The sequence below is a fragment of the Rissa tridactyla genome, chromosome 2 (genome assembly GCF_028500815.1).
Source record: "Rissa tridactyla isolate bRisTri1 chromosome 2, bRisTri1.patW.cur.20221130, whole genome shotgun sequence".
NCBI classification, from domain to species: domain Eukaryota; kingdom Metazoa; phylum Chordata; class Aves; order Charadriiformes; family Laridae; genus Rissa; species Rissa tridactyla.
Window position 1 is genome coordinate 56,161,252 of NC_071467.1, and position 23,095 is coordinate 56,184,346.

Genomic DNA, 23,095 nt, shown 5'->3' on the forward strand with positions numbered 1-23,095 from the left:
GGGGAGGAGCTGGTCCCTAGGGCTCCCAGCCAGGGAAGAGGGATGTGGGCAGCCCGACCCTTCCCCACCGCATCGGTCCAGCTGCCTGTGGCCAGGGAGGTGCCAGGCACCAGCTAGTGCCGCTGATGGCCGGGCTCTTGCAGCCAAAGGCAGACAAGAAGCACGGGGAAGAATGCTGCTTTACAAAGACAGAATAAGGAAAATGTCAGATATGATTATTTCCAAGCTATTAACGGCTAAATGAATAAACTGGAGTAATCACCCCACCTGTGAGCTCAGACGCGCGGCAGTGGTCTGGGTGTAACCTTCCTTGTGATCTTTGTATTTCCCTAAAAGCAAAGTCTACAGCTGCGGGGATAAACTGATTCTCAATGAGAGGAAAAACAGAGGTAATGTATTGGGCAGCCCTGACCAAACGTGATGCTTTAATCATACAGCCTTACCCAGCCAGAGCAACCAAAAGTCAGAGTGACTCCAGTGGAGGCTGCATGGAGTTTTGCCAGGTTTAAATCTGATACTTAATTTGCAGTTTTGAGTTACAAAGAGAAAAGCAATTTGCAAATACATGTGTGAAAAAGAGGTGTGTGTGTATGTGAGGAGATGACAGAGGGGAAAGCAAGCCGATCTTCTCAAGGCTCTGCTTCTGATCAGTTCTATGCACCCTGGTTCTATTCATAGGAAACTCACATTTCTGGTGCCAGAAACACAATGACCAGAGTTTTAGTCAGTTAACTGATCAACTGATTGCAGTTGTGTTTGACTCATGGTTATCACTGAAAATCACTTATTAACAGAAACTTTGGCTATTGTTTACCTCTATCATGTTATTAACATTTAAGATAACTTTTTTACTATTTAGTATTTTAAAGTTCCAACCTGCGCCAAGCAGAATCAGTAAGAAAGCTGTCTGAGTTCAGAATTATACAACCAATTACTTTTGTGGCTGTTTAGGTGTTAATAGCTGAAATTAAGACATAATTAGTATATATCTAAATAGAATGGGGCGAAATTAATCTAGGTAACATAAAGGGCACCATTACCAATGTGCAAGGATGTGTGCTTTAGAAATTAAATCATTTCCTCAGATTGCTGAGCCATAATTAGTTTTGTAAATCTTTTTATTTTTTTAATAACCTAATCTGGGTGAACAATTACAGTCAGTCATGTTTTCTTCTGGATTTAGTTGCCATTGTAAGGAATTATAACAAAATGGTGCTTGCGAGAGATAACAGTGCTCCGGAGACTGAAATGAAGTTTCCATAGATAATTGCACATATGTCCACATGGCCTACCAACAATGATGAAATCTGCTGTCTCAAGAGATCATCTTTCAAAGCCTGCCTTCCATTATACTGCTAATGCTGATAAATGTGTCTCTTACGAGGCCAAGTGCCTGTATCTCCATGACAATTCATGAAAGTGATTCATGCAAAGAAATTGTTCATCGGCTTAGAATTTACTTAACCTTGTCTCTTATTTCAGCACAACACACACTGGAGTTTTCATTTGAGTTGAGATGCAGTGCTTTAAAATGCCCAACACACACAAAAAAATCAAACTCTCATTAAATACCCTGCTGCTTCCTGAAAAACAGGTTTTCACATGGGATGGATTTGGATGTAACTACGGTTTAATGAATTTTTCTTTCCTTTTTCACAAGTTTTCACCAGTCTCCCTTGTGAACAGTTGTCCTTACCAGAAACCGTGATCACAATCTGGTCCATCCTAATAATAACAGCAGGAGAGACAACAGTAGTGCTTTCTATTCGGAAAGCGAGTTAGGCACCCCGGCTAGTTCACAGCTCTCTGAGATACGGTAATTAAAATCTTCACTTTGCAACGCAACCGTGCATTTTAGCACACTTCTTTATGCTTTCTAGCTGAAGAAACCTGAGATTTGGGATTACGATAAACAAATTCATCTGAGTAGTCTTTGTTTCACAATGCTGAAAGGGAGCAAATGTATATCATTAAACCTAAATGGAACAGAAAGTGCCAACAAATCATGGCACCTTTTCATTTGAGTCATTCTTATTTTCCACAAAATTTGCTCAGTATTTGAGAAAAACTAAGCATTGTGCTGGCACTCTTGCATCGCTGAACACTTGCACTGACACACTGTTTTGTATTTTTCCCCCCCCTCTAACTCTGGTCAAGCTCCTTTACCAATTTAACCAGGACCAAGCCGTGAAATGTGTCAACTGTGTGGTTTGCGCAGCTCTGTCTGTGTATTGTCTGCATACCTAACATACAGCTCAGAGGGTGGGCAGGTGGAGATTTTGGAAGGTGAGCAACTGATTGTGCTTCTAATATAATCTTGGGGGGGGTGTGTGATTATTCTCGGCAGGAGGACAGTGCTGATTTGAAGTGCCAGCTCCAGTTTGCCAAAGAGGAGGCAGCGCTGATGCGTAAGAAGATGGCCAAACTGGGGAAGGAGAAGGATGAACTGGAGCAGGAGCTCCAGAAGTACAAGTCCATCTATGGAGATGTGGACAGTCCCCTGCCTACAGGGGAGGCAGGGGGCCCACCCAGCACCAGGGAAGCCGAGCTGAAGCTTCGTTTGAAGCTGGTGGAAGAGGAAGCGAACATTCTGGGCAGAAAAATAGTGGAACTGGAGGTGGAGAACAGGGGGATTAAAGCTGAGATGGAGGATATGAGGTGCCAGTATGAAAAAGAGTGTCTCAGCAGGGACCACATTTCAAGCATTCCTACCTCGCCCTACGGCGACTCCGTGGAGTCGGCCACGGAGCTGCGCCGGCACTTGCAGTTTGTGGAAGAGGAAGCAGAACTGCTGAGGCGTTCAATCTCCGAAATCGAGGATCACAACAAGCAGCTAACGAATGAGCTGAACAAATTCAAGTTTGAGCCAGGCCAGGAGCCAGGCTGGTTGGATGACGCGGCATCCAAGTGTGGCGGCACCTTGCAAGAGGAGCTGAAGTCAGCCAGGTGTCAAATCAACGAGCTGAGCGGGAAAGTGATGAAGCTCCAGTATGAGAACAGGGTCCTGATGTCTAATGTCCAGCGTTACGATCTTGCCTCTCACCTGGGCCTGCGCACTTCCAGCCCAAGGGACAGCGATGCTGACAGTGATGCTGGGAAGAAGGAGAGTGACAGCGAAGAGGGTCGCCCACCTCAGCCAAAGAGAGAGGGGCCCATTGGGGGCGAGAGTGACTCTGAAGAAGTTTATGAGAAGACGTCAGGTTTTGGGAGCGGGAAGCCGTCAGAAGTCAGTGACCTGTGCTCCACCGAGCTCATGAGAGTGAAAGAGGACACCGAGTCTTTAATTAACATCAAACGTGAGGCTGAGCGGCTTGAAAGGACTGTGGACCGCCTCATCACTGATACGGACAGCTTGATTTATGACGCAAAGGTGCATGTAACCAGCAGCCCATCCACTGAACAGGATTTCAAAAGTGGTGAGGAAATGGGAGAAGATAAGCACCAACCAGAGCTTCTGGACACCATCAACTCCAGGATGAAAGCTTTCCGGAAAGAGCTGCAGACCTTCCTAGAGAAGGTCGATCACATTGGGGAGGGTCTTAAGGAGCAGATGGAGGACCTCTCCCCTCTTCCCCATCTCACAGAGTCTTCCAGTTTTCTATCCACAATGACATCCATGTCTCGAGACTCCCCCATTGGTAACCTGGGGAAGGAGTTGATCACCGATTTCCAGGTAGGCCAGCCCTTTGTTTGCCTTCTTTCTGTTTATTGTTTCTTTTTCTTGCTGCCATCGCTACCCTAGAGCTAATTTTCCTCACAGCTGCTTTGTTATGATTTCAGACCCGCAATGTATTAAAGTGTGTAATGTTAAACAAACACTTTATAGGTTATTTTCTTTTGTTTGTTTGCACAACTCCTTTTATTCAGAGGCGGTTCCTCGTGGCAAAAAGGCTAATCCACTGGTACTATAGAGATCTGTCTTCTTTTTGTCTGTAACAGCAGTGTTTCCCTGTGAAAGAGGAGATTAATTAAAGAAAAATAAAATTCTGATGAATGTAAATTAGCAGCCTTGCTAAGAAATGTGAGGAGGTCTTTATTATGCTCTCTTGTAAAAGGGTCAGGCGTGTTCTCAAAAGCCTTGACAAAAGAACCCAACCAAACGCAGTTTTCTAAGTGATGTGTTTTGAAAAGCCTGCTTACAGCTCACTCCCCTAACCGAGCAGCGAGTGAGAAGCTCTGTAGCCAGCGAAGGACTGCCTTGCCTAAAGCGTTGCCCATGGGCGCATGTCTAAACTGCCACAACTGCCACACTGGATATGGCTTTTCTGCACAGCACAAGTAAGGAAGGAAGAGCCTTGTGTCCCGTATCCTTCATGACTTGTATGCTTGCTGTTGGTTTGACTCATGCATCCTCATTGCATGCGCCTCATAACCAGTGTTTGCGTTCTTTTTTCCTCTCTTTCTCTTTTTTGCTTTTCAGATGTTTCAGCCCATCATTTTGCTCATCCTCATTTTGGTTTTGTTCTCTTCACTTTCTTATGCCACTGTATTTAAGTTGGTTTTTCTGTTCACGCTTTTCTTTGTCTTGTAGTTTTTCAGTCGTCTACCTTACCCATTTTTATTTTCTTTATTCCCTCCTGTCCTTTTGTTTTTTCGTTATAAACCGCCCATGCACCTAACAGTCCAAACTGAGGGATCAGATGGAGTGGCAGCTCAAACAAGATCGTGGAGAGGAGCGAGAGATTCACCACCAGCGAGCCACCACCGACCCACACCGCAGAGCTGATGGAGACATTAAACTCTACAGGCCAGGAGACAAGGGCTGTTTCAGTCTAGAGGTCAGCAAAGCAGCCCATCTTACTCACTGCCTCCTGCTGCCTTAGCCAGGAGATGAGTAACAGAAGCAAGGGGTTGGGGGAGTAAATTGAACCAAACACAGCACCCCTGTTGTGAAATTTGTGGTTGACCGCTTTTCCCCCTTGCAGTTTCAGAGAAGCAAATTGGTCCTGACTTTGGACTCATCACCCTGCTCCCAGTAGCTTTGCTGAGTGGGAAAGTATGGCTCAGGGACCCACTGCAATTGAGTATAGTAACGAAAGATCTCTGGAAGCGGTTGTAATCCATGATGTGAGATCATGCTTCCAGGTTGACCTTGTTGGATATTTTAAATCTGGAAAGTCTACAGATAGAAACTGCTTTGCGTTTTGCCTGGCAGTAGTCTGCACAGGAGAGGGTTTGATGCTGGTGTGCGTGGTGATTCTTAACAGGGAACACAGCACCCTGCAGCTTCCAGAAAAAAACAAACTTATTTTTAGCAGAATTCTCCATTGTTTGGGTTGTTGAGTACTTTTCCATTCGTCAAAAACATCAATCAGTTTTTATTTAAATCTTCATCCATGCAGAGGCCATATCAGCCTCAGTAAACATCTCCTTAGCTGCTTTCTCATGAACATAGGTTGTCCGGACACTACAACTGGTCCTGAAGAAAACAATTTCTAATCTGTCTCTTAAAAGGCAAGCTTGGAGCATTGAAAAACTTTTCTGCTGGCCACAGGGAAGCCAAATCCACCTTGAAACTGTGGTCGCTTGATTAGCTTCCAGTGAGGGATGAGTTTTAATATGCTTTTAATTCTAAAGACACACGCAGAGGCCTTATTATATCTGAAACCCTTAGTTAAGTCTGGGAAATGGAGAATGCTGGCCGGGACAGCTGGGTTTGTGAGTAAGCAATCACAAGCACTAGAAAGCAGGGGAAGAAAGATAAAGCTTCAGGGCATCTGGTAGCCATCGGCACAATGCTGTATTGAGTATCAAAGAGAGAGTGGGCCTTCACCTTAACACAGGTAATTCTTTGCTGGGTTTGTTTTGTTTGTTTTAAACTATCCTGACACTGCAGAGTTTTGGTAGTATTAGAATAATGAATTTGTTCGGCAGCTTCTCTTCCAACTTTTCACTTTTACCAGTGTTAATAAACTTCAGGAAGGATATCTGATAAACCCAGGACACCGTAAGTCTCTCACTGAAAGGTAAAGTCTTTCTTCCTCAGCTGTGAATGGATGATGAGGTAGAGAAACCTTGCCATTGAGTATGGATCCTTTTGCAATTGTATTGGTCAATAGTTATGGTAGATTAGGTCAGAAAATGACTGCAGCAAATGTTTACAATATTTCTGTTTAAATTCTGTCATCTTTATTAATTCCCTTACCTTAGATCGGCCTTGTTATTATACTGTCTCTTGGGTATGTGAGTCCTCTTAAGATTAGGGATTTGGGTAATTTTGGCACATCTTTTGTAACTCTCCCAGGATGGGATGGTGTGTAAACTGTGTACAGCAAACTGTGTTTAAACAGAGGATGGATGGTTTTCGCACCAACACTTGACAAGGAACAAGCCAGTAATTGTAATCAAAGGTAGAGAATATCCAGCTGAGGTCTAGATGTGCTAAAAGATGAGCAGGGCTGAGGCTCAAATGGCCCAACCTGAGAAAATGTTGAAGAATAAGGTGTTTGTTACAGTCAAGTTTACTTAAGCAACAAAGAATATTACACGGCTTTACACTGAAACTTTTCAGTGGGTGGACAAGCCAATTGAAATCTTTTAATCTGTAATAGTCAGACCCAAGTGAAGCAGAAGATTCCTCCAAATAATTTTGTATGGTATAATTTTTAGTCTTTTCTTTTTAATTTCATACACTGCACTAGCAAAAACTACACCTTTTTTGTGACAGATGAACGAGCAGAAAAAATACTATTCAAATACCAAAGGGTTTTTTTTTTTTATAATTCAGAAATTTCACATGGAGACTCAAACTTTTTAATGCCCACAGCAGAGATGGCTGCATGGAAGCCGTTACCTGCTTCAACTTATGAAGTGAAAATATACACCGTTATCAATCATTAACATTGATTGATGATCTTCTTACTGGGTATGGACTTCCAGCATAAGAAGAACACATTGCACTTCAGTGAGGCAAATGTTTTATTTTTAAGCAAGCAAACCCATTTTTCTAAATTCAGTTTTTCCAAGCTGAATTTTAAATGAAAATTTTCCCAAGGGATGCTGAACAGCTTCCATTTAGCCATTTCTCCTATTTTTAAATATGAACATCATGGGAGCCTAATTGTTTGATTAAATACAATAAATGCAGACTGACTTGTGCTTGAAACTACCCTGTAGCCTAACTGTAAACATCTGCCTTTGTTTGGGCTTTGCACTGCAGTTATTAGTGCAACAGTATTATTAGAATGTATTTGCATGTTAAAGAGGTGGGTTAGAGTCACAGTCCAAGGGAAATTATATCTTGAAATTGCCTTAAGAGCAGGGCTTTGTTTTCTTGCTGAAACAAGCCATTCAGCTGCTGTTGCGGGAGGTTGGAGCCCATTGAGGTGGATGTTCGATCCATTATTCATGATTTTAGCAGAGCTGGGTTATGGTGGGAGGGGGAAATCATTCTTTACCATCCAAAGAAAAAGCGAGTGAAAAAGTGAGAATTGCCCTGACTAAAAGACAGGGAGGAACTAAAAAAGGTAACACAACGCTTCATGGAGAAAACGCCTGGTACAAATCAAAGGATTACTATGGCAACAAACGGAAACCAGTGGGAAAAATGGTAAATAATTTTTCATGTGGTGAGTTTTACCCTTTTTACCAATGGAATATCCATAAACCAAGGGCAGCTTCCTTAAGCAGTCTCCTCTTGTTTATTCGGAAACAAGAAGATATTCTGGAGAAGAAAAAATTCACTCTTTCAAATGACCAAATCCAGTTTGTTGCAATATTTGATACCTAATGCTTTAAAATGGAGCTGTATCTCGTAGCTCTGATTGTTCTTTCAAAAGGTATCAGTTCTGCCCTTACCTGAGTAAGTATATACCACCAAAGGCAGAAACACTCATCTTTGCATTTCGGATTTGGTTAGTTTTTATTTTCATATGTGGCTTTTAAACACTTACACATTTGTTTCTGTGTAGAAAGATGCCACAAAATCTCTGACACTCACAGGTTATGGAAAAAGAATCACCGAAGTGAACTAACTTAAAAGGAACAAGTTGTCACCAGAGAATTAAAATAAAAGCAGATAGGCTAGAGAAAGTGAGAGCATGTCTTAAAAAGCAAGTTTTCACAAGGTCTAGTAATAAGTAGGAAGAGCTCCCACTGAGGAATAATTTCTTCTAGGCCATTCTTAATCTGTTTAATTATTTTTCTTACTTACAATGCCCATAAGAAATACAAAACATCTCTATTAATGTAAAGTAATAGCTGGGTTAAGTGTGGACCAACCAGATACAGTGATGTGCAAGTTAGGTAAGTCACTTTGAATCAAATCTGCTGAATGGATCCATTTTGGACATACAAGGAGAATTTCGGTCTATATTTTGAACGTTCTATTTTTAGCTGGTTTTGGTGTGTCTGTGCTCCTTCTGTGCAATTTTCATAATCCCACATGAGAGTTTTTAAGCTGGATGGCATTTGCAGCAGCTCCCATCCATGTGCTGAAAATTTGCACATCCTTTTCTGTTGCCCTGATTTAAGATTTCATTTTCCCAGGAAGGAAACAGTGAATGTTTTATACATTGTGACTTTTCTTTCTTCTGAAAAAAACCCAACAATTGTGGACCACATAGAAAGTTATATCTCCTAGTGTCCACTGTTCCTCCAATGCGAAGTTGTGGGAAGAAGAAAGACAAACTGACACTGACAGTATTCCTTCCCACCAAGATTAGGGGCAGCAAGAATAATTTACTTTGATGAATTGTAGTCTTTCTTGCTATGCAAGATTCTATAAGGGTTGACAATATAATGGCTTAAAAGAGCCTTTATGATGTAAATCTGGATATCCCAGTCCTAACTGAACTCGGTGAGACTTTGTATACTATCCATACAATGAGATGGATTTTTAAAAACTTGGAGCAGTTTTCTGTGTTTTCCCAAAATCAGAGACTCTCAGTATAAGCACAGACGAATAACCACACAACTGCCTTTTGTAGCCTAGCAAGTGGAATATACATCATTTATTTTTAAGGGGGAGAAGTGGACATCTTCAGAAGCAGCCTCCAATAATTCAGTCAGATGTGTATTCCATGTAAAAAGTAATACAAAAGACACTGGATGTTCCTCTGTGGTCTGGTTGATTGTATGCACGCAACGGTCAGCTGTCACATGTGGAAAAAGTAGCACGTTTTAGACTGCATGGACAAATGTAATGTCCAAATATCAAAGCATTATAGCATAGCATTAAGTGAGCAGCATAAAATGTTCATCTTTTGGCTTCCTTGGAACTGCACACAAATTCTGGAAAACATCTTTCTACCCTGCCTCCTCAGGCCTTATTTTATTCCATCCCTCCTGGAAAAAAAAAAAAAAAAGGCTGAAAAGAAAGTCTCCATGAAATCTGATGTTCACGGTTGTTGCATATAAACCGATTAAGTTTGCAGGCAAATTGAGATTGCAATTAGCTATGGTAAAATGGAGAAAACTGAGAAGTAAAACCCAGTCTCATGGTGCATTGGTAATCATGTGAAAACAAGTCATGGCAGAAATGTGGGATTGTGCCAGCTGGAAAGTAACCTGAAAAGCCTTCAACATGCTGAGAGGGGCAGAGAGGGGTCGGTGCAATGAGGGAGCGGTGGTGAAGCCCCCAAAGCATGGATGACTTTTCTCTGCATATCCTCTTGAGGTAAAGACATCGGCATGGATTAGCTTGTTCTGGAGTGATACCAGGTGAGAGAAAAGGACTCAGCAGAAGGATTTGGCACTGCCTGTCCGAGAGGACGGAGGTGGAAGTGGATCTGGAAATGCAATAATTGGGATTTGTAGGAAACTGTCAGTCAGTGTTGAGCTGCGGATGAAGTGTAGCTGCTTCTGTGGTGCTGTGATGGAGTAGCACTAGCTCGTAGTTCCCGTCATTGTGTGTTTGTGTGTCTTGTTCCTAGTGAGTTTGTGTTTGTTTCTGTGGTGTCGGTCTGTAGTGTGGTGGCCGTCACATTCGGGGTGTTCTCCGTTCCTCGTGTAGCGTGTTCATTAATGAGAACAAAGGAAACAAAGAATGGAAGTTAACAGGTTATCAACTTTTGTGTCCATTTTGTAGCAGTGTTGTCTCTCAAAACAAAACCACAGTTGTGCCACAGACTACACCCTGTTGATTATATGATAGGGGTCTTATTTCCACATATAAACATACAGAAGTCCATCAGTGCACTATCAGGTGCCTGAACTGCATATACAAATATCACATGATACATTTCTACGTATTCTTCATTCACGATCCAGATGTTTAGCAGCAATCTATTAGACACTTAGCAGCTTTATCTCCCTTGATTTGAGCAGTACAAATCCCAGTACTTTGCATGATTTTGGCTGATTTTGCATTCATAAAAAGAAGGAACACATATTTTTTTAAATTACACCTGAATTAACTATGTACATTGATTCTTATTTGCCACATTCCTAAAGAAGACTGATCAGAATAAAAGAATGCAGAAATTTCTGATGAAAGTGATTTTTCCTTTATTGGATGAAAAAATTAAATCAATGATTTACAAATTATTGTGCAAAACTGGCAAATCCCATTACAAGCATTTCTTTCCGAATTATTTGTGAGACCTTGTGAAATACAAAATGCCTGCAGGCACATTAAGGCGTAAGATGAAATCGATAAGGCAGATAATGTTCTGTGGTCACTTTACGTATACCTTTCAGAGGGCTGGAAGTGTCTTTTCCTCAGGTACAAAACAGACGTGCACAAGTCAATAAGTCAATCAAATAAAGAAGGAACTGATAGGCTCCAGAAAGTATACGTAGGATGACTTTCATTTTTCAGCGGAGCATGGTCCTGCGGGTGGTTTATGGGATACTTCCCTCTGCCTTATCTTCTTTTTCCCTAGAGGAGGAGAGGAGTATCTGTTCCGGTGACAAATACTTATCAAATAACACAAAATGTCCCAGCAAGGGCTGCTGCAGCCCAAACAGTGGCAGCAGCTGGTTTTGCCCTCGGGAAGCGGGAGGAGTGCTTGGGAAGAGGAGATGGATGCTGGGGCTGATGCCGGAGGGGAAATGGCAACACAGCCCCCGAGAGCAACGCAGCCCCCACAACCTGCATTACGTCCTTGCAGCTGCTGAGGTTGGAGCACGCTGGATGTCGGCCAGCAGAGATTTTGGGATTACACTTTGAAGCCTGAAGCAATCCCATCTTTAAATGCATCTTTACTCCGGGAAGTAGGAGTTCAGTGCCATAGTGTTTTTCTGTGGTCACACATGGGAAGAGGACGGCATCTGGCCGAGCATCCCCCTTGTACAGACAAATCAGTTTTAGCTCCAGTGTGGGAGACACAAAATGAAGGGCATAGAAAGTTCTGATCGGAAATATAAGTGCCACAAGATTAATTAACATAGTATAAATAATGAGGTCTGACTCTGCCTTCTTGGGTCTTTATTTTTGAATTGAGTAACTTTCAGAAGTAAAGTGGATGGGTTGCCAAACTTAATGAGAACATAAAATTGAAAGTATTAAGATTAAAATAGTGTTGGACCTGAAAGGGGAGATACTTAAGCATTTTACTCAGAACTCAGGCTCACACAGCTTATCACCATGACATGTGTGGAGTAATTATTTTGAGTAGAAACCAGAGAATGAAGTCAGCTTGTGCAGAGAGCTGTCCTGTATCTGAAGAAAGGGGTCTTATATGCTTAGTTGGTTTAATATACGCTGTCCCATTAACTGCCTAATCAAAAGTGTTGCAAATGAATAAATAATTAGGTTCAATATATGTGCATTAGATGCATCTTCTGCAGAGATGTTAACATTTTATAGCTTTGATTATCATAAAGAAATATGCCACCGAATTTGTAATCCTGTAAATAGGAGCTTATCTGGCAAACATCATTGACGGTGCGCTGTCTCAGCTACTCAAGTGCAAACCCAGAGCAGAGTCCTGAAGGGAATATCCAACATGTAAAATCAGCATCCCAGCTTTAGTTTTCAGAAGAAGCCACACAGGAAATTCCCACACATATTTAGGGCATTGCTATTTATTTGCACACTGTGCTTTGGTTTTAACTATTGATAACCGTGAGTTGTGCAGATGTCTGTCCTGCAGTTCTTTTCTTTTTTCCTTTTTTTTTAACACCGTGGAGACACGTTTTCTGCTAAACCTATCCCTTTGTCCTGCTGATCAGCTCAGGGATTCCCATGTTTTACCTGTACAGAATGTATCGATACAGGAGCTTCAGGCTCAGCTTGAGCAGGAGACAAGACTTCACCGAGAGGAGCAAGAAAAGTTTACAGAAAGGATCATCCAGGTAAATACGAAACCCGCCTGCTGGGAGAGACGCATGACCATGATGTGTGGCGTGGACCTTGATAGTCAGGACCATGGGAACTTGTGTCCTGATGGCTGTGCCTGTTTGGCCTCATCTGAGTAAATGAAGAATCTGGAAGTTGAGGAAATGTAATCTCAAGCCTATTTTGACACTTTGAATCTGGTTTCTCTGCTTGGTGGAGAGAAGTTTTGTCCTCCCCTGTGTGTGGGAAGTCGAGGTCGAGACATGAAATACTGCATGGGGAACAATATCAGCCCTTTCAGCTCTCTATGAGCTGGGAAAGGGTGCGTTTGATCTCTAGGAGCATAGTTTGGCTCTGTGCCTTATTCTGACCCCTCCTAGCCCAAAGAAAATCAAGCACTTCTCTGAAGTCGGAGGAGTTGTTACATGCTCATGACTGAGACACAAATCAGGACTTTTTGTATTTCTCAGTACCTCATGCTTCCAACCCTCTTATTCATAACTGGTGAATAAATCATATTTTGTTACATGGGTTCCCCTGCTCTTTTGAAGGCTGGAACAGATTAGTCAATCTTTTTGTGATCTCTAGCTCCTAGAGCAAAAAAAAATCTTTTGCTAATTTCTGCAGGCTGTTTGGCTCTTAACTGAAGTTTTCTTTTTAAATTTTCTTCGTAGACTAAATTCAGCATAATTGTTGCATAGTGTAAAGCATTTTTCTTTGTGCCAGCTAATCTCATTATACCCAAGTGGTATCTCTCCGTTTTTTCATAAGTAGCTTTAATTTCCAGTTGATCTCCATAGGAGCTTTCTCATGGAGGCTTTTGAAGGCAACCAGTAAATTGATTTCCTTCCTAGTTGCCTTGGCCATGAAAGCTTTTTGGAAGCTATGCCTGCCTCTCAAAGTTCTTTTCTTTTGCAATAGCTATCCATGGAAAAAGCATAATACCCTATGAAGCTACCTCCACCAGGGTCTTCTGCAAGCATTTGTGACCATGGGGACTTAGATCATAACAGCCTGTAAAAACAATGAAAAATGAAGCAAAATCAAAGCTAGCTATTCATGTTGACAGCCAGCAGAAATAGAAAAATAAAAGCATCTTCTGGATTCTTCATTTTTTCCAGATTATGCCCATCCTGTTGATATTGTTCCTTTTTTATCATCTTCCAGGATTTCTGGTGGAAATGACTCAGATCTTTGCTGTATTTAACCATAAATTCATTTGGTGGAAAAACCTGCATCAACACAAAATCTATTTGTTTCTTCCTGTAAAAATTAAATTTAAAATAAGCCCCGTTTTTGCTATTGCATTTTTAGCAATGTTTAATGACATCAAATTGATGTGTGCTAGCAGTGTACAATCTCCATGATTGTTATTATGAGTTCCATGTATGTTTCTTGGGCCATTATAGCTCATTTTGTTCCAGACTACTTTTAAGCTACATTTTAAACCCATTTAAGCTAGCAACTACTGTATATAATTTTAATTTGATCAGGAACTTTTTAAGGCATGGTAGCATAGATGCTGAAAATTTGCATTATGCCAGAGCACATCATTTAAACGTCGGGAGCGCCCTTAGTAAACCATCTAGTATGGACCAGTAGTCTGTGTCGGAAGCATCTGAATGTTGCCATGAAAATCAAGCACATATTTCTTAGCAGTATTATTTGTTAGGGGGTCCATGCTCCTGAAAAAGAATCTCTGAAGTATTCGTCATTCCTGTGTGAATGTTGTTTGTTGTAGGGTATGTTCTTACAATTTAAATCGTGGTCGTTAGTGTACTGTGCCTTTCATAGATTTCATCTATGGAGCTGGTCAGAAAAAGAAGAGGCAGTTGTTCTGCAGAATGGAAAATAGTAGAAACTGGGATCTGTAAGCAGTGGTTCTGTACTCATTTTCCATCTGCCTTTTCTTGATCAATATGAACCACAGCTTGGTGTTGAAGTGGAAACACTATCTCATCCATGCAGAATATGAGATGTTGTACAACTAACTTGTACAAGTGCTGTTGGGCGCAGGTCATGCCATGGTTTGATTTTGACATATTGAGGGAGATGTCATGTTTAAAGAATAACATTTCAGGTGGCCTTGTGTTGAAACAGGGGTAATTATACATGTGTTCCAAAGAACGAGCTTTTCTTGGCGCTTCTAGTACTGAAACTGAGACATGTTGAATGCCAAGTTGCAGCCTATTCCTGTCTCTTCTGTTCCTGCGCGTGTCCCCGATCTAGTCATATCAGAATGAGAAACTGTTTACTCTGAGTCATTCAGATGCCTCTAAGAATGAACTGTGAGAAGTGGGGGACCAGTGGTTGTATCTGAGATACTGGATGTGATTCCTTCAGAAGCGTTGCTCTTCCAGAAGCAGAGGGAGAGGTAGGCACAGAGGAAAGGATGAGTCTGTGGCTGGGGAGGGAAGAGGCAAGGGTCATATTCCAGGTGTCTGAAGGGCAACTGTGGTCCCACCTTGTAGGAATGCCTGCAGATGCATTTAGCAGGTGTGATACGTGCAGCAGTGTGGGGTGGTGGCTGTGCTGGGAACATACTGTAGGTATACAACCAAGAGAGGGAGGAAAATATGAGTGGTATAAAATGCTTAAGCAGCAAGAGAGGTCTTGCGCATCTTGAAAGTAAATGTCCGCTTCTACAGCAGGTTACCTGGATATGGTTATTTAAGCAAAGCATTATCAGCTGCTGTCCTCTGATTTCCTCAACGGTCATAACTGCTGAGGAACTTAGTCAAACTCAGTAGCTACTCAGTACTGATGAAAATTGGAGATTTCAGTTTGTCTCACCCAACAATGTACAAGTCCTGGAGGGTGCCCCAGGACACCACCCCATTGACATGCTGCCTGTTGTTCCATTAAAGCTGGAGGAGGAGCATATGCAGACCCTACGGAGGAAAGACTTGGAAGTGCAGAGCTTGACTTTGCAGAACAAACTGGAAGAGAAGACCTGGAGCCAGGAGAAAAGTCTGCTGCAGCAAGAAATCAGGCATTTCAAGCAGGATACCTTTCTCCTGTATGTCAAACTGAAGTGGCTGCTGAAACATTGGCGGCAAGGCAAGCGAATGGAAGAGGAAGGGGAGGACATATTAGAGGTAACTGTCCCACCCTGTTAACCCAATAAAGTTGCAAGCGGTGTGGTACTGGGATGTCCCTTCTTTAAGTGTAGCCTTTAAATATGATGTGGCATCAGCAACTTTATAATTACACATAGATTTAAAGGGGGATTCAAATTAAACATGAAGTCTTTTCTTAAGTTGGCTTGTGCTAAAGTATGTTCTACATGATATTTTACAGATCACCCATCTTTAAATCTGTACCCTTAACTAGAACAAACATCTGGTCCTGAAAAACTCTCTCATAGTAAATGAAAATTTAATTAGGTCTCAAATAGGCGACTCCTGAATAATTTTTGGAAAGAAAAAAACGTTAGCGAGCTGATGGAGTCAAATCTGTTTAGATGGGTGGAGTGCTGTCGTTTTTCTCATCGTGTGCACAGTGTGTTCCTTACGAAGTCTTCAGCAATACAGATGGAGGGAAGCTCTGTTTTCATGTTGGCAGGAGAATTATACAGCTTCTTGTGGGAACTTACAGTGAATCATTCTTGTTTGTTCCTCTTCTCTATACACACGTCTATCACCGTCAGCAGCGGTACGACGGTAGTCATCATGGTGATTTTCCAAGTAGCAACTAAATTAAGATCAGGAATTTCAGACGTACATAACAACCTGGAATCCCCAAGCTGACACATCTCAGCAGGGGTGTGACTGCCACCCAACATGCACTGTGAAGAAAGGTGCTGCAAAATTGTGTTGAGTTGCACATCCAGAATTAGTTTACTTTGAAAATCTTACCTAAAGAAAAAATAAGTTAAAAAAAGTGTTTGCCCATTCTGACATGTTATACAAAATTATTGAGAATAATAGATTTGTTTTGCAGGTTCGTGCAATTCTGAAACAATTTGCTAAGGCAACTAAGTAATTTTTTCTCAGTATTTCTGATACTTATGTGCCTAGTGTTTTTCATTGTTTGCTGCATTTGGCAGTACAAGAAACCTTTCAGGTGTGATTGGAGTATGCTTAAGTTGAATACTCCAATGTTCTCTATTCTTAGATAAAAGGTGGATGAACATCTTCATCTTCATCTGCTGTGGTAATATGAGTCAGAAACAAGAGATGAGTAGCATTTTAGAAATAATTTGCTTCTACTTTACTTCAGCAGTACTAATATGCTTCTATGTAAACTAGCTCATCTTCTACTATCAAAATAGCTTTTGGATTTTTTGACTGGTTAATAGATAATCAATCCACCTCCAGCCATTATTGGAGTCATGTGTTTTGCTAATGCATTAGAGAGAATAAAGTGCTTGGTTTGGATACTTCCCAATTTCCGTATCTTCATCAGATAATACACCACTGTCTTGTATAGTTTTTCATTAATGCATGATGGATTATAAGCATCTTGTCAGCTGCATAGATCACCTGTTTTGCAGGCCTGCGTAGTATTGTGTTCATATATGCAACATGTCATATACCACCCAAAGATCATTTCCTGTAGCCTACAGAAGTCAATATAACCCACCACAGAGATGCAGGGGAAGATAGTCCCTTCCTTAGCCCTTCAACAGATATCTGTCCCCTGAGGTAAATGGCAAAAGAGTGTTGATGTGTCCCATCTCTTGCATTTTAGATCGAGCACCCTGAGGCCCTCCCAGATTTTGGCATTCAGTCTGAGCAGAAGGCGGATGATGCAGAGCGAGAGGAGGAGGAAGAGGATGTTGTGTTTGCATTGACAGATTTCTCCCAGCGTCCCACTACGGAGAGCACTGATCATGGACCACAGCTTCAGACTGCAGAATTACTGCAGCAGCAGAAGCAGGTACTATACCGTTTGTATATTATGTTCTGGGCATGAAAACTGGATTTTCCAAGGGAGTTCATTTTCTTCTGCTACTGTCTTAAATCACCTAGAATCATACTTGTAAAAATACTTCTAGCTACACAGCAATTACAGTGGATTTCATCCATTATATTTATATTTAATCAGGAGCCACGTGATTACTGTTCTGTTGGCAGATGCTATCAGTGAAAAATCCCATTTCCTCTTGTGGCTGTTTGCCCAGAAACATCTATCAGTATGTGATGGTTTGCAGAATTTACATGCTCCTCTTGCCTGAGCACTTTTATTGTATTCTACTATCAAGCTTTTAGCAAGAAGAGGTGATTTTATTTCCTTTAAATAATTTAAGAAACTAGCCCATCTATTTAATGTTTTCCTTAGAGATGATGGGAAAACAATGCAAAAGTTCCTTCCTGTCACTGGGCTTATTTTTAAATGCCTAAAAGCAAATCATGCTAACTTTTCCCTGACATCTCCTGTGCCCTGCCTGTGTGTGTCAGAGCACTGCCATACATCCTAGCCTTTTCCTTTGTGCATTTGGTATACCAGCAGTCCTAACAATAATAATGGCAAACATTCAAATGGGACAGACTTAAGGCTTCCAACAGTTCTTCAGGAGCATCTTCTTACATTTTTAAAATGGAAAATGTTCAGATGAGAGCATCCTGTTACATGGAAATATTTGCAATCGTAAGTAGAATGGAGCAAGAATTCTGTGCAAAACATATATTCAGTGAAAAAGATCTTGAAGTCTTATGCCCCATCTCTATCTGAGCCCTTGACTTGTGAGCCTGTTCCATGGCGAGAGCTCTCAGACAAATCTCTGTATGGCCGCAGGACTCTACTGGACTCGCTGCAGGCTCTGGGGATTGCGTCTGTCTTTGCATTTTGGTTCTTCACCTTGAATTCCCCAGACTCACAACTATATACAACCTGTTTGCTTATTATCTATGTGGTCTAATAGATACGCAGCAGGTATTAGTAAGTCTCTATCCTATAATAAGGTTAGGCTGGTGCTGGCAGATGCACAGGCTGTCTTGCAACCTACCTCTCTAGTTCAAGATGTAACTTCAGTTAGAATTTCTATAAGAATAAAAATAGTAGAGAGCTGTGGTCTTTATACTGCTTCATATTCTGCTTTAAGTTTATAGACTCTTTTGCTTTCCTTTTTCATAGTGATAGCCGACAACTTCATTCTCTAGCTATTATTTTCTGTGAAGTGTGCTACCAAGGTAGTATTCATTTGATCACTTTGGCATTTGGAAAGGCTCTACCTTGCCATTCACCCAGACCTATCACTGTCATCCTCTCAGCAAGCTCTTCTCTGGTAGAGGCTGAAAAAGACCATGGAAGAGATGCTCCTGAGCACGTCATGTAATTGCATTTCATCTGTAGACTGATTTAATCTAGAATGAGTAACAGAAATATAAACCAACATGCTATCTCAGTACAAATTCTGTCATGTACTAACTTTCCATATAGATCTCTTAAAATGACTGAGAACATTCAAACAAATTATGTCCTCTTTGAAATAATCATTGCTGAGGCTTTAATCTCAATTAAGGTGGTAGAAATGGGAAGTAGGATTGCTTATAATTCATTTTTGTGTGCATTGCAAGGTTAATTCTGATGCTGTCATAGATTCTGGGCATCAGAAGTGTCTTCTGGAAGACCATGACAGAGGAGTAGTTGCCTGCACACCTCCTGTGCCCTCGAGGCTCTGCCAGGGCCTTGCTCTGCCCTCACACGACATAGTACCAGTTGGGCCTGAATTGTCCATCTCACTGTAGTGGATGGCTTGGCCCTGCAAACCTCCTGCGTGCAGGACCTTCTCTGTGCTCACCAACCTCAGAGACCCTGGTCCTTGCTCTGCACACATTACAGACTTTCACTCATAACCGTCCACTTAATTCATATATGATCCCCAAACACATTAACTCAACAAAAATAGAGCAAGAAGACACTTTGCCTGTGTTGTCCCAGTTTAAAAGCTCTGAGACCACCAGCAGACCCAGAGCACGTCCTTCCTGGAGGGGTGTATCTCAGCAGCGCTCACCTCCCAGTATACCACTGACTAGTCAGGCTGTGCTGAAAAACACCCAGGGCTTTGGGGGTCTTCTGCAGCTTCCTTAAGCCCGCAGCTGGAAAAAGGCACTGTTTACATGGGGAATTTGGGGTGAGTGGTGAAGCTGGAAGTCTCCAAGGTTTACACCTGCCTAGGAGAGCCCTAAGTTCCTGGTTCTGCCTGGCAAGCTCTGAGATGAAATGCACCAGCACTTGTTTCACATTAGGAAGGAAATTTCGCGATAGTCTAGGAGTGGCTGAGATAACTAGGTCAGAAAAAAGGAAGGGCTTACAGTAACTTGAGGTAACCCATATTTATTTTTAACATTTAATGTTAATATTTAATGGCTTGTATTTTCAGCCTGCACTCTTGCTGCTGACTTTCTCACCCTGCCTGGAAAGTGGAATTGTTTTGAGAAAAATGATGAACCCTGAGGCCTTAACTTCAACAAGCAGCCTTTAATTTTATATTATTATGATTTGAGGTACTCGACTTGGTGGAAAGTGCACATCTCGCTTGTCTGGGATTTTTATGTGGCCGGTGTGTGAAGGGATGAAGGCATAGCTGAGGGGAAAGGGGAGAAAAAAGGTTAGTTGATGAGAGGCAGAGTAGATGGGGACTCTGAGAAGGGCCAGTTCATCTTTCTCTTCATGGCGTTGTCCCTTGGCTGGTAGCTGGGGCGCACTGCAGAAAGGGTCAGGCAAGGAACTGGCATAACTCAAGAGCCAAGCGGGAAGTCTGGTCATGGGCAGGAGATAAGCAGGCAAGTCGGGCTGGTGGCCCAGTAGAGGAGGGCTTGCTGTAAGTCAGCGTTTCTACGTGTGGAGTAAGAGATCAGGGAGAATAGCTTGTGCAAAAAGGAAGAGCTTTGGTTCAGTTGAGCAGAAAGGGTGAGATGCCTTTGATGGTGTAAGCTCAGGGGAGTAAGAAAAAAAGGGTTTACACATCTGTGGTGCAATGGAAAAAGCAATAAAAAACAATACACTCGCGTTGTTGCTTGGGAGGGGTGTCAAGAAAATCCCCAATTAGATCTTTATTTGCTCATACAATATTTGTTTTCAAAGCTTAGCTAAGAGAAAATCCCAAAGGAATAGTAATTAAGACCTAAATATACTAAAATGATTTGCACCAAGATCCAGCTTCACTTTTGCCTAGATCTGTGATTAGACAGATAAAATGCACAGTTCTTGTTCGCTGTTTAGGCTCCTGACCTTGTGTTTTTAATTCACTGCTCCAATAAACTGCTTATAATACCAGGCTGTGGCTAAATTCTTCAGTGAAATTCTCAGAGAAAAAAGAATTGTGATTAAAAGCAGAGCCAAGCTTCAAACAGCTACTCTGGTCCCAAACTTCTCTAGAGCTGGAGGCTCCCATCTCGGGGGTTCACACAACTTAGCAAAGACTCCAAAGTCCTGGAATTTGAGGAATTGAGGTTTACTACATTAAGGTTTTATTTACTGTCAGATGTTGTTTCTTTTACCTATAAATTCTGAGCTGTGGATACAACAAGACTTTAAACTGCTTTTGTAATTTGCTTGTTTCTGATCAGTTGTGAATCAGTCAGATTCCTCCATGCTTTTTAAATTTCAGTAACTGGTAAGGTACTCAAGAGCCAGCTCCAGAGAATCACAGCCATGCCCCATTTCTTCTGCCTGTACAACATCCCTGGGAGGAAGGGGAAGACCATAACAATCCTTATGTATCTATGGGACTTATTCTAATGCAGAAGCTGTTTGGCAGTTTTACCAACAGAAATCTAAAGCATGTCTAGATGTAAATGTTGTATTTCAGAGCACATTGTCTCCAAAGTGCTTTGTCTGTTCTCCAAAAACACTCCAGTTTGTCAAACAGAAAACAAAAAATAATCTCACAGACCTCTCCAACTTCAGACTGCAAATATAAAGTCATGCAAAAGAGACTTCTCTGCAGGAATTAAAAGTATGTAACCAAAATTGGATTTATATTGGCAAGTTATTTAAGAACCCAGCAATCCCAGGGGGCACCTGGGGTACTTGTCTCATAACAGCGATGTTGATGTAATGCCTCTAGAAATAAGACATGCCCTCATCTCAGTAGGCTACAAACCTGCAATGAGGCTCTTTTGCCTCCTCTCTTTACTAGTCCATCACTTCTTTATTTGCAAACCTAATTCTACACGACGCTAAAGCTATCAAATGTATGCACAGGAATGAGGGATGTAGCTTGTGTTAGTGTTATTTGGTTTTATTTTTCTTCTGCCTCATTTCCCTCGTGGAACCTTTAGACTGCTTTGCTAGAGAAAGGTTCATGCAGCATACCAGAAAACACAGAACGTGGCTCTTGAATGAAGGCACTTCATAGACATTTGGGGTCAGGGTTTTCAAAGAGGATGAGGCCAGATTTTGGTGTGCTCAATACCCAGCAGCTCCTGTTGTGACACTAAGGATAAATCTTCAAAAGAGCACGTATTCTGATTACTACACAAGAGCTTGAGATGTTTGGAGAATTTAGTCTTAATTGGGTATTAGAATGAAAATTAGTGGTGGAAACATAAAATCTCATTACATATTGAAAAGTAGGTGATCTTATATGCATGATGGAGACTGCTGCTGTATAGTAGGAAACTGCTAATTGGCATTAAATGTTAATGGAATTAATTCTGCTTCTGTGGGTGCATTTCTTATAAAACCCCATGTTGTACACCATCACATTTCATTAGCCCAAACGGATTATAGGTCAGTCAATGAGCACCTGCAGTCACTTCCCTGCATCTAGCATATTTTTGCTGATGAATCAAATGGCTTGGAAAAAGTAGACCACATTTTTTTGGTTTTTAAAGAAAAAAGGCACCGTGGTATGTCTGATTAGTGATTACAAAACTGGGTAAGGTGGGTTCAGTGATGCCAAAAATCTGATGAGCATATGAAATCAGCTTAGTTGTCTGCATAAAATTGTATATGTATTGTCATTGAAAAAAGCACATGAAAATTATTTAGAGTTTGGCATATTCTGTTTACTTGACTTGTCTACAAAGAAGTCCCCTTGTAGGTACTTCATGAACCACCAGATAAGAGGAATTGCAGGAAGCCTCCACTTGGGAAAATAAATAAAAAATAATATCACTTAGACTATCATGCAAGAATCGAGACAGCTAATTCCAGTTAGGCCTTCCTGAGGAAGCTAACACATTCATGAGAACCAGGTGATTAAATGCTGAATTTGCTGAGTGAACTTTACCATTTTTCTGCTCATGCTGTGTCTGCTAATCAAGTGTAATTTTCTTAAAAGTATTTTCTGTTCAGAATAACTTGTCAGATACAATCTCTGGCTACTCCCTGGTCTTTGAGAGGCTCATTGGGAATATTTGATTTAAATTTTGGATAAATAAATCATGTTCCACGTTTCTGTTTTCTAATTCAATGACTGCAAAAAATGGTGGGATACCTTTTGTTTTGTTGATCCAGAATGATTCTTTGAAAAATGTTTTTCAATAATTTACATTAAAATGACAGGTTTTGCAAGTCTCCAGAGAATTTGCAGAAAGTAAATGCCAAAACTAAGAAAAAAACCTTAGAGATTTGAATAAGTATACATGCTGTCTTTCAGTACTTGCCAAGATCAGATGTCATCTCTGGGCCAGACTTTTAATTTAACTCCATTCTTGGCTCCTGGCTAGCACAAGAGCACAGAAAACTTTTTCGATATACCATCACATTCTCAACAAGGCGTGGATGGGGGTTTGCTCTTTGATCCCATCTGCAAGAGGGAAAGTGGCCTACGCGGCATTCGTGCCTTTGGTACCACACAGGGTGCTGCTGCAAAGCAAACCTGTGTGCAACTGCCTGGGACTGAGCAGAAATGTGAAGTTTAGACTAGTGAAACACCTTAGCAGAGGTACTCAGCTCAAAACCTCACTTTTTTTTTTCCAA

The 23,095-nt window shown here is 41.5% G+C and overlaps 1 protein-coding gene across 10 annotated transcripts in view; it reads left to right on the forward strand.

Moving 5' to 3' along the window:
* Positions 1–23,095, forward strand: part of MTCL1 (microtubule crosslinking factor 1) — a 110,800-nt gene that overhangs the window by 62,696 nt on the left and 25,009 nt on the right. For 6 of the 10 annotated variants that reach the window (XM_054191721.1, XM_054191727.1, XM_054191730.1 and 3 more), the window contains 5 exons: positions 2,348–3,673; positions 4,623–4,778; positions 12,145–12,237; positions 15,088–15,318; positions 16,913–17,101. In XM_054191721.1, coding sequence (XP_054047696.1) covers positions 2,348–3,673; positions 4,623–4,778; positions 12,145–12,237; positions 15,088–15,318; positions 16,913–17,101 — 1,995 coding nt within the window. The remainder of the gene's footprint in view (positions 1–2,347; positions 3,674–4,622; positions 4,779–12,144; positions 12,238–15,087; positions 15,319–16,912; positions 17,102–23,095) is intronic. The other 4 variants (XM_054191728.1, XM_054191731.1, XM_054191723.1 and 1 more) reach the window with 2 other exon arrangements.